General features: G+C 35.4%; 1 protein-coding gene across 2 annotated transcripts in view; it reads left to right on the forward strand.

Annotated features, from left to right (window-relative positions):
- Positions 1–454: 454 nt before the first annotated feature.
- Positions 455–12,874, forward strand: part of P3H2 (prolyl 3-hydroxylase 2) — a 268,946-nt gene continuing 256,526 nt past the window's right edge. The window contains exon 1 of one of the 2 annotated variants that reach the window (XM_053710243.1): positions 455–955. In XM_053710243.1, coding sequence (XP_053566218.1) covers positions 548–955 — 408 coding nt within the window. In that variant the 5' untranslated portion in view covers positions 455–547. The remainder of the gene's footprint in view (positions 956–12,874) is intronic. The other variant, XM_053710244.1, reaches the window with a different exon arrangement.

Consider the following 12,874-nt stretch of genomic DNA (forward strand, 5'->3'; position numbering starts at 1 on the left):
AAAGTTTGCTTTATCTAAAGCATCTGGCACTCTAATAAATGAACGTCTAATGGTACATACTTTTTTAAATATATAAAAGCTGACATTTTTAGCACATTTGTGAACAAACTGTGTTTGAAGCTATATTTTTAACACTATATAAATACTGTATAACAATATCAATAACAAGATAATGTAAGGCCTTCGTATACTGACTATTTATTACATAATGTATAGGAAGGTAGATAATATTAAATTACCAAAAAACCAATACAGTGATGCAAAAACGACTGATGAAGATCAACGTAAGATATGGAAATAAAGATAATGGCTGACAAAAAAAAAAGTAGTGTATTTAACAGCCATAGCACTGAGAGAGAAGCTGGCTGAGTTTTTGTTACATAAAAGAAACTAGCTGCACTGCTACTGTGTGCTCCTCCTAAACGTGTGCCTGTTCCTTTAAGAGTAGCCGGCTGTGTGAGTCAGAGCTGCACATGGTGCAAACAAGAGAAGCACGGAGCACTTTTAAAAGGATTCAGTCAGTGAAGCAGTTTGAGCCAGATCAGTCATGGTGTGTAAGAAGCTGTGTGTCCCACTACTTCTGTCCCTTCTGCACTGCTGCACGCAGGGTCTGGAGTCCTATGACCTACTCTATGACAATGGGATAGAGGCATATTACAGAAATGACTACCAGAAAGTGGTGTATTATATGGAGATGGCTCTCAGCAGTTACTCCCAGCTCAGGCAGACTAAGATCAGCTGCAGGGTTGGCTGCAGGCAAAGGCACTCGATGGACTTGGCACAGAATTCATGGGATTTGAGCTTTTCTAACGTCGTACTGTCCAGGGCAGCTTGTGTGAACGAGTGTGAAGAGAGCAGCCTGGGTCCTGTGTCCAGACACAAAGTCAGTGAGGATATCAAGAGCGAGTTCTACCGGAGAATCCCTTACAACTACCTGCAGAGGGCGTACTTCAAAGTAAGGCTCGTGATATCAAATGGGAGTGGGTGCTGATAACAATATCTATCGTATGGATTGTTTGGTGTTTCCAGTAATTGATTATTTACATTTTTCCATTGTGTTTTTTGTTTTTTATGTATTACACATTTAATACATTTTTGATGCACAGAGGACCTGCAAAGTTTTAACGTGTAACTTCTGTGCTTATGAATTTACAAATATGTATTTTATATGCTAGTTATATTTCCAAACGAAAAAGGTTGTCATAGCTGTTTAAATTGAAGCCAAAGAGAGATCCATGATTGTGCCCACATTTTACTTTGGTATCATAAGAACAACTGCCATAGCAATGCACACCTTCCCAACCCAGAATAGAGAAAGTTGGATAGTAAACTACTCTGCCCAGTAATGCATGTCTCTATAGTGAAGGTTTTTTTTTTTTTTTTTTAAATTAAAAAAAAAACAAAACATTTAAATTTGCACATTTTGTGAATATTATCACCATTTTGATAACTATTGGGATATATATATATATATATATATATATATATATATATATATATATATATATATATATACACACACCTTCTACTTGAACTATTTTTTATGTGGACTACTAGTGTGCAGTTATGAGAGATTAACTATATCAATAAGTGAGTATATATGTAATATTGCTCCCACTAGATCCATTAGTTCTATTTTACCATCTCCCAGAATCATGTCTTATGAAATCTTGTAATTATTGTAAAACGTTTTGCACATTTAAACAGAAGTTACAAATAGTGTACAGCAATCATAATTGTGAAATCAGATTTAAAACCATTTTACCACCACAGTGGTGCTATTTTATATGCATCCTCTAGTTATTTTTTTTTCCTAAGGTGATGGGCAGTACAGTCAATCAGATGTGGCATTGCTTACCCCTTTAAAACTAAGCAGAGCAAACACCTGCCTTTGCTTTCATTGCTCTAGCTTGGGTCTGACTGGCAGAGAAGCTAAATTCTGATTCATTTGTGTAGTACCCACAAGTCTCTACATTGTAACTAACTTCTTCTGAATCAGTTTTACTGTAAAGATCAATTGTATTGATCATGAGTCCAGCACTCTTGGAAACTCTGAGGAAGTGAATTAAAAATAAATAAAATAATAAATCCATTTTGCCAAAATTGCTAAAATGTGTTAATATTTATAGATACATTTTATTTCCAGTTGTTTATAAATTGAAACCAACAATGTGTTCCTTTCAATTTTAAAATCCGATACTCGAGTAGTATTGATGCACAATTTTGTTATGTTAGACCTTGATAAGTGAATTTATCAATATTACAAATATTTTATAGGTGAGTAGGCTCCATAATTCTCCATAATTCCTATTTTTTTGTTAATTTCCAGTAAGAAAGCATGTTGCTAATTATTTTTTAACGGGCTAGATCTTTATAGTAATCACTAACATCCTGAGAAAACTAGAGTTTGAGCTCCAAAATTAAACTCACCACTATATATATATATATATATATATTAATCAAAGTTATATGGTTAGTGGATGAGATCATGATGTATGGATTATAGTTACAGGATGGATGACATTGAGCTAAAACAAAGTATTTTCACCACCATGAACACAATATCAATGTATCACTTTTTTGATTGAAAGCACACGCTCACAAATATGCTGAACTGCAAGCAGCAAATTAAAAGTAATTGACATAACTTACCTTTTATCATTTTAAGCTGAGAATGTGAACATGGTGCTATAAATGCCACTGGAGACTATGGAATGGAATGTAAAATATGCTTTAAACTGAGAAGGAGCTGCTTCTAATGTGAGCTGAAATTCTAGGAGATTTTTAATACTCTGTTATTTTATGTCAAATAAAATGTTCACTAGTAGCATATTTTTTAAACACATTCCTTTCTATTACTATTTGTTTTACCCCCTGCAAAGGGGTACAATACATATAGCCCCCTATGTGAGCTTGCAAAAAGATTGCTGTTCAAATTCCCAACAGCAGTGTGTCCTCCATACAACTCCACAACTAAATAGGGGAGTAATGTTTTCACAACATTCAGTGCTAGAGGTGGCTCATAAGGATCAGAGAGGGGCCAATGCACAGAAGGGGTTAATGGGATATTCCAGCCACAATTGGAATCCACATAAATGCATTTCAGTTTTGTTTAATAGAAGCATTTTTGTAATATAAATGTATTAGCAAAAATGCTTCTAACAAAAGCTATAGCTGTTTCAAAAGTGTATTTAAGTATGCACCGTGCACCAGCATTTTAAACACAGCACTTACTCAGGAAGACTAAGGTACTTGTATCATCTGGTAATGACTCAATTTGTTAATTGCTGACATGATACAAACCCCACTGCCTCTCTCAGCAGCTGCAGCATTTAAAATGCTGGTGCACTCTATGATTCGCATACACATGCAGAGATAAATGCTAACACTAAACCAATGATAACTTTTACTAAAAGCATTTTTGTCATTACATGTATATTGTAAATATGTTTCTATTCAAAGACGTAATTAATCTATGTGCATTTAAATTTTGACTGGAATGTCCCTTTAATATGGGAACTGTAATGTACCATGGAGCTGGATCAGCAGCATAAGGTTAGAGAGAGTAGCTTGTGCCGACTTCACACTTGTCAGAGCAGAAAGGGAAAGGAACAGGATTCCCTGTGACAGCCTCAGCAGCCAGCTCTGATTGAATGACCTGTGTTGTGCAGTAAATGTAATATGGGTCACATATATTTGTTGCATTTCTTTTTTTAATGGAGCACAAAATATGTGTATGGCTTGTATCATATGAACCCATATTAGTGCACTATAAGGACCCACTCAGTCAGCAGATCTTTTTGTGTCTGACTGATGGTTAAAATTGTGGTCTTGTATATAGGGATGACAGTTTTACCACTATCCTTGTGTTTGGCCATTGTTTGGCCTCAGCAGAAAAGATTTGTTAAACTGCATGTTAGGGACAGGTATGGGGCAAGATTAGGCTTGTGAAGCTTGCAATGTGTTTTTTAAAGGGACATTATACACTAGATTTGTCTTTGCATAAATGTTTTGTAGATTATCTATTTTGATAGCCAATACAGTTTTTTAAAAAAAAAACAAAAAAAACCAAATGTATAGTTTTGCTTATATTTAAATAACATTGCTCTGATTTTCAGACTACTAACCAAGCCCCAAAGTTTTAGGAGAATACTGACATATGCCTACTCCAGCTTGCTCCTGTTTTTTTAAAGGGTCTTTTCATATGCAGGGGGAGTGTCTGTCATTTCCCACTTGCAGTGGGCTTTCCAACTACCTTATTAACATAGCTAAACTGGGAGCTTCTATGTTTACATTTTTAAACTGTTTATACTGGATTTTTAGATTAGTATCTGTGCATATTATTCTTTATAGTAGTGTCTATTACATGCAGTTATAGGAAAATTGGTGTATACTGTCCCTTTAAGGACTAGAAAATTCGCAATTTTCAGACTTAAACTACAGGAAAAGGAGGCATAATAAAGTATATTGCAAAATTGTTTAACTATGCTTAATTAAGCATTTTATATTACAATCTTGAAGCGTTTACATTCACTTTAAGTTGTATCATTGTATAACCTTTTTAGTTGCTGTTCTTGTGTGTACACACTAACTATAATGTCCTTTTAATGTTTCTGTCTGAATAATGCTAAAGAAACATAATCACAACTAAACACAAAAGAACAAACATAAGTTAGCCTATACATATAAAGCCTAAAACCGCTAACCGTACATTAAATAAAATATGCAAAATAAACATTCCTCTATGGGTGCTATTGGAATAACTTTTAACAAACGATTCCAGTATGTGAATAGGAGGACTTCACACAGAAAGTGTTAACCCAGAGCACGTTGCTTTTAAAGAGACAGTCTACTCCAAAAGCTTTATTGTTTACAAAGATAAATAATGCGTTTACTACCCATTTCCAAGCTTTGCACAACCAATGTTGTTATATTAATATACTTTATAACCTTTAAAACTCAAAATCTCTGCCTGTTTCTAAGCCCCTGCAGGCTGCTTTTATCTAAGTTCTTGTGTGTGTCATATCATGTGGAGTTACGAATGAGTCAGCACTGATTGGGTAAAATGCTAGTCTGTAAATAACACTGAGATAAGGGTGTAGTTTGCAGAGGCTTAAATACAAGGTGATCACAGTGGTAAAAAGTATATTAATAAAACAGTGTTTATTTTGCAAAACTGAGGAATGGGTAATAAAGGGATTATCTATCTTTTTAAACAATAACAATTCTGGAGTAGACTGTCCCTTTAATGAGGTATCTTATTCTTTGCTGCTGTTTAAAAGGTGCCTTCCAGGAAGTTCACTCCCCACCACTGTACAATGTTTGGTGGGAATTAGAGTCCAGAACTGCAGCGGCACAATACTCAGAGGGAAATAGTGAACTATAAATTCCAGAATGCTATGTAACTCCCAGAATAATGTGCTACTTCCTCTAAAACACAGCTACATTCAGGGGAATTGAAAGGAAAAAAAGGCATTCAATTGTCCCCCCCCCCCCCCCCTGCAGTTTGAACTCCAGGTGGGAAGAAAAATCCATGGGGGGTAGATGCCACCCTTGCTCCCTCTCCATGGACACCCATAGTTACAATGGGTGTGTAATTGGTTGATTTGGTCAAAGAGAGATAACCTACATATAGTACTAACCGCTATCTTCTCCTCTTATATTAATTTGTTTAGTTTGTTCTAAGTGTGTACACTCTTTTACCATGAATCAGTGCCATCATGTACCCAGTGCTACAGAATTTGGTGGCGCTTTACAAATAAATTATAATATGCCTCTATTAGTCTTTGCCTATTCACAGCCATCATGTACACAGTCAAAGATCATAAAGCTTTACTTGAATCCAAACATTTCAGTATGGATCCAAGCAGAGTTCAGATTTGTTTAAATATCTTTATTACATTTTAAAAACATATGGAAACTTAAAACTCTGTGCCATCTTCAGGGAATTCATTATAGCACTCGTCATCCTTACTACAAATGAATGCCATCTGGGTTTTCAGTGTTGATTGGGTGATCTTTGATCCTGTCTCAATATAGTTCTGTGTTTAAGTTTCACTTGTTCAAACCAGTTGTGAGTTAATATGTTAACATTGAATGGGAGGATGTTAATTCATGACAGCTTAACATGCGGAATACAGCAGATACCAAGCACTGACCCACCCCGTTTTACTGATGTTAGGATGTGGTCAGGGAGCACTGCCCTTAGCTCTCTTTTTTTTGGGCTATTACTGTTACTTTTAAGGCAATGGTGATAATTTTCTAAACCACAGGGAATGTATTTGTCAGGGCAGGTTGAACAAGTGAGTGCAAATAGCCATATTTAAAAAGAAGAAAGGGAGAATTCTCGTTATTTATATCAGTTGGGAAAAAAAAAGTATATTGTGGAATAGACAGTATGTGATTTAGTTACTCTCAGTCTCTCATTTTAAACCGGTGTGCATCTGTGTTGTTTGGTTTGTTATTAGTGTGCATGTCAGTATGTCTGTTGTGCTTTTTCTATTTATTGTGAATATATGTATGTGTTTATTGCTGGTGAATATGCACCGCTAGTGAAGAGTAAAACAATATGCCGTGTGTGGCTGCTAGTGGGCCTGTGTGACCAGCTGATTACAGCTAGTTTCCTACATTGTCAGAGCATGCCATTTTTGTATTAGTTTCCTTTGCTTTTATGAATCAGATTACAAGTAGAGCTGTATTTATCCCTCTCACTCACGCTCTAACTCCACCAGAAGTAAGCTTTTAGCGCGTCTGGTAGTGATCAAATTACATTTGAAAGTAAAACATTTTCGCACGCATGCTATCCTGATGTGCGCAAAAAACTGAAGTTAGAATACCACAACCGCGTTAACGTATACTCCTATAGAAGTCAGTGGAGCAAATAAAGTGGGGGGAAAACTAACATCCTACTCGCGAGCAAACCCGATCACATATTCTCATGTGCGCTAACCCGACATAAAAATATTAATATTTCACATTCCAGTGTTCTTCACATAAAAGAATATGTTCTATTTATTCATATTTCTATATATAACTGATGGGTTATTTGGTATAGTATATATCTATACCTATTTATACATGCTTATCCATAGATATAAATATATACACAGGAAGGGACTGTTTGCGTCCTGAAACGTCACAATAAAGGATATATTTTTGTGTCACAGTTGACTGAGGTCCAGTGCGTGCTTATTTCAATATTCTAATCATCATTCTATAGCACCCTGGCAGCTGCTGAGAGTTTGTGAGAGTGCACACACCCTGGACTATATATATATATATATATATATATATATATATATATATATATATATTAATACTTATATTCTGCTATGTTTAGAACATAGGAATGCAAAATATTTATAGTAAATACACAGTATAACACTATTAAAAAATAATATTGCATAAATATCCTTTTAATATGTTTTCATCTACTTGACTGCAAAGGGCTCCAATGCACTTATATATATGTGTGTGTGTGTGTGTACATATGAATTTATGTGTTTATATGTGTATATGTCTAGAAATACACATATAAATACATCTGTACACATATATATATATATATATATATATATATATATATATATATATATATATATATATATATTAGCTTGAGAAAGGGCTCTGCCCGGAACATCATCTATGTTTGTCTGCTTGGAATAAAAACCACAGAAGAAAAGGCTGCAGCCTTTTTCTTTATAAATTTTATATTTTTATATATATATATATATATATATATAATACTTACATGCTGTGCCCTCCACTAATATTAGCACCCTTGGTAAATATGAGCAAAGAAGGCTGTGAAAAATAGTTTTTATTGTTTAACCTTTTGTTGAAAAAATATACAAAAATACTCAGCTCTTATGGATATCAAACAATTGCAAACACAACACAGGTTTATCCAAAAAAAAATTCTTTGTTAAATATATGTGTGCCACAATTATTGGCACCCCTATGAATTCATATGATATGAATTCATATATCCGTGGCTGCATTTTCCAGCAGGACAAGGATCCAAAACATACATCAAAATCAACACAAGAATAATTAACTGACCACAAAATCAAGGTCCTGCCATGGTCTCCCAGTCATCTGACTTGAACCCCATAGAAAACCTGTTGGGGGGAACTGAAGAGGAGAGTCAACCAGTGTCTACCTCGACATTTGAATGAACTGGAGAAATTCTGTATGGATGAATGGTGTCAGATCCCTTGCCATTTATTCTCCAACCTCATGAAGCATTATATGAGAAGACTCAGAGCTTTTATCTTGGCAAAGGGAGGTAGCACAACATATTGACTAATAGGTTGCCAATAATTGTGCCACAGATATATTTAACAAAAAAAATTACAGTCTTCTTTGCTTATATTTACCAAGGGTTCCAATATTGGGGAAGGGCACTGTACATACACACATACATACATATACATCTTCATGTATATACTATGTTAAAGTCCTCTGTCTGCCTTTTTTATTTTTAACACCTGAGACCTCATACCTTTAAGCCCTCATAATTTTTTTTGTGCAATATTTTTTTAACAATTTTTATTAGATGGTGTTATTATGAAGCGATCGTGTTTACTTTCAACTTGTAATATGCGCACTACATCCAACACTCGGAAACTGTTAGCGAGCCACTTGTAATGTGGCCCTATGTGTTTATCTCCTGCAAAGGCATATAAGTTAAACTAATGCTACATATTGATGTCAATGGGTATGATTTTGTGCTATGTGCGTCTGTCAAGTGAGTATGACCATTTAACCCTGGGTTAATAGTGTGACGTTGTGATTGGTTCTTGTACCCTGACAGCATATTTCATCGGGACTGTGAGTTCTGTTGAGTTTTTTTTCTTGCAAATTCAATTACTCAAAAGTAAGGCAGCTGCTTTTATTTACAGGATTTATTTTTCTTATTAAAGCAATGTTTGGCATGTGGTGTTTTATGTTCTCATAATAAATACATCACAATTAGCCTGTTTTTTTGCTTTCATAATTTTTTAGTTTAGTATATAAATGCCATACTCTGTCCAAAGTCCTTTTTTTTTTATTTTATTTTTTTTAAAGTGTACATTCATATTAGGAAACTGCGTTAACATGATGTTCATTTTGTATACACCACCGATATATATATATATATATATATATATATATATATATATATATATATAGATATATATAAAAAATTTGTCCAGCTGTAGTTGGGAATTAATTGAAATGGCTGAGTGTCAGAGAAGCAAAAAATAGCTGTTGCAACTCTGGTGCGCGGGGGCAATAGAGTGTATAATATTAATAATTTAAAGAGAAATACAATTTTTCCGGCACTAACTCGTGAACCAAAATATAAATTGCCCCTGGTGAAATATGCAAGTCAATGATAGACACAGAAACCAGTAGTCAGCACAAATTAGAAAGTTAACCATTTATTAGAATAAATCTAATACAGTTAATCAAATATTTTTTTTATAATTTATTTTTATAATTTCTAAATCATTTTTATAATTTGATTATGAACCAACAAGGAATGTTAACACATTTATATCTGTATTAGATTTATTCTAATAAATGGTTAACTTTCTAATTTGTGCTGACTACTGGTTTCTGTGTCTATCATTGACTTGCATATTTCACCAGGGGCAATTTATATTTTGGTTCATGAGTTAGTGCCGGAATAAGGGTATTTCTCTTTTTTCTTTAAATTTATGTATGTATATATACATATATATATATACATACATACTCTGGGACCTTTTTTACTTTGCAAATTGTTTTATCACTGCATATTAAAGATATTACTCTATGAGGAGCACTTTTTTACGCTTCCTTTTCTTTTGTGATACGTTCATTTGTCCTGTGATGTACCCGCACCAGTGTTTCAAGGAAGCAGCCAGTCTAAGAATATTGAATGGAACTGACATTTTATGTATGAAGAAATCTTTTTGACAGATAGAACTTTAGTTCCTTTGTGGACTTGTATCCTATTTGAATAATTTTAGTCTTTTTTTTTTTTTCTGTGTGCGCAGACACAAGGTTCGTGGTGGGCATCCCGTTTTCACCTTGCGAGTTGCAGACTTAGTTTCCTTTCAAGCCGTGTACTTACCTATTGGATTGAGGTCTCTTGATGTAAGAAGCCGACTGTATTTTTATTGCCTTTTTTAATAAATGGTAATGCACTATTAGTGTGAATTTTTCTTTTTTTTTTTCTTTCCCCTATTGGGAAGCATCAGCTGTATATTCAAGTCTAACGCGGAGAACAGGATCTACAGCCAGATTGAAAACCCCTTATCCTGATTCAGTCCTCCTGCATGGCGGTGTCCCTGTAGATGCAACCATAGATGCAGATATACTTATCCGTTAATGGGTTCCTACTTACCTCATAAGATTGAGGGCACTTCTTGTAAGTAGAACTGACTACAAGGGGAGGATCTCTAGAAAAATGTGTGTGTTTATTTTACCATCCTGAATTCTGCTGCATTTAATACCAGGAACATTTTTGTCATTCGCATTGGCCTTTCTTTTTCAACAATTGTATGAACTGTATTGATCAAGTGTGCTTTTCGGTGACATCAATTACCCTTTTACCCATTTGGACTCATGTATTTATTTGTATTCATCCATTTATTTCATTGTTTATGTCTTTTTATTTTTCATTATCATTATTGATTTTTCTTGATAATTGATTATTTAGTAGCATCTTTAATTTTTCCCCCCTGCCATCCATTTTTTGGTTTATTTTTACATCTACTTATCTATTAATTTATCTAGAACTTACTGGGGTGATTTGTAGTTTGAATCATTTATTACATTCTTTGCCATTTAGTATTTCTCTCCTTATACCAAGCTTTGCGCTAGACCACCTTCTTTCTCTTTTGACAATTTCTGTACACTTCTCACTGAGGGCAATTCTGTCCCCAGTGTGTGTCTGATAGCTGCATCGTTCTGGTATAGGTACTATATAGTGGGTTTTAATGCTCATTTTCCATTCTTTGTTTTCCATATATATATATATACAGTCATAGCCAAAATTTTGGCACCCCTGCATTCCTGTCAGATAATGCACCACTTCGCCCAGAAAATTGTTGCAACTACAAATGCTTAGGTATTTTCATGTTTATTTCTTGTGTTTTTATTAGTATGACACAAAAAAGTGGAGAAAAAAGCAAAATCTTACACATTACAGGCAAAACTCCAATAATGGACTGGACAAAATTATTGGCACCCTCAATTTAATATTTGGAAGCACACCCCTTGGAAACAATAACTGAAATCAATTGCATCCTGTAACCATCAATGAGTTTCATACACCTCTCTACTGGAATTTTGAACCACTCTTTTGCCAACTGCTCCAGGTCTCCCAGATTGGAAGGGTTCCTTTTTCCAACTGCTGTGTGGTGCTCTATTGGATTGAAATATGGGGGCCGATTAATCAAGCTCCGTATGGAGCTTGATATGCCCCTTGTTTCCGGCGAGCCTTCAGGCTCGCCAGAAGCAGAAGTTATGAAGCAGCGGTCTAAAGACCACTGCTCCATAACTTGTCCGCCTGCTCTGAGGCCACAGACAGAAATCAACCTGATCTAATACGATCACATTGATTGACACCCCCTGCTTGCCGCAAATCTGCAGGGTGCGGCATTGCACAAGCAGTTCACAAGAACTGCTTGTGCAATGATAAATGCTGACAGCGTATGCTGTCGGCATTTATCAATCTGCAGCGGACATTATACGCTACATCGTATCATGTCCGCTTGCACTATGTTAAATATAGCCCATGGACTCATTGCCGGCCAATTCAGTACTCTCAAGCACCATGTCTTAAACCATTTTTGGGTACTTTTGACGTTTGCTTTGGGTCATTGTCCTGCTGTAAGACCCATGACCTTTGACAGAGACCTAACTTTCTGGCACTGGTCCCTACATGGCACCACAGAATTCTTTGGTAGTCTTCAGATTTCATAATGCAATGCACACAGTCAAGACATCCAGTACCTGAAGCAGGAAAGCAACCCCAAAACATCAGTGAAACTCCACCATGTTTGACTGTAGGGACTGTATTCGTTTCTTTAAAAGTCTAATTTCTTTTACAGAAAACAGTATAATGATGGGCTTTACCAAAAAGCTGTCATTTTGTTTTGTCTTTCCACAGCACATTCTCCCAAAAGGATTTTGGCTTCCTCAGGTAAGTTTTGTCAAACTCCAATCTGGCTTTTTTATATATATATTCTGTGTCAGCAGTAGGGTCCTCCTGGGTCTCCCACCATAGCGTCCCTTTTCATTCAGATGGTAACGTATAGTGCGAGCTGACACATTTGTACCCTATGCCTTAAGGTCAGCTTGAATTTGTCTGGAAGTTGATCAAGGTTCTTTATCCACCATTCAAACAATCCTTCGTTGCAATCTGTGATCAATTTTTCTCTTTCGTCCACATCAAGGGAGATTAGTTACAGTGCCATGGGCTGTAAACTTCTTGACAATGTTGCGCACAGTGGACACAGGAACATTAAGATCTCTGGAGATGGACTTGTAACCTTGAGATTGTCCATGCTTTTCCACAATTTTTGTTCTCAAATCCTCAGTAAATTATTTGCTGTTCTTTCTCTTCTCCAGGCTCAGTGTGACACCCAGAGGCACACAACAGAAAGGTTGAGTCCATCTTTCACCATTTTAACTGGTTGTCGGTGTGATTTATATACTATCAGCACCTGTTAATTGATACAGGCAAGTTTAATTACAAATTATAGGAGCATCACAAACTTAGAATGCAATTATTTCTTACAATTTTGAGAAGGTGCCAATAATTTTGTAGAGTCCATTTTTGGAGTTTTGCGTGGAATTTGTCAGATTTGGCTTTTTCCACCACTTTTTTGTCTTATAC

This window comes from Bombina bombina, chromosome 4 (assembly GCF_027579735.1).
Source record: "Bombina bombina isolate aBomBom1 chromosome 4, aBomBom1.pri, whole genome shotgun sequence".
NCBI classification, from domain to species: Eukaryota; Metazoa; Chordata; class Amphibia; order Anura; family Bombinatoridae; genus Bombina; species Bombina bombina.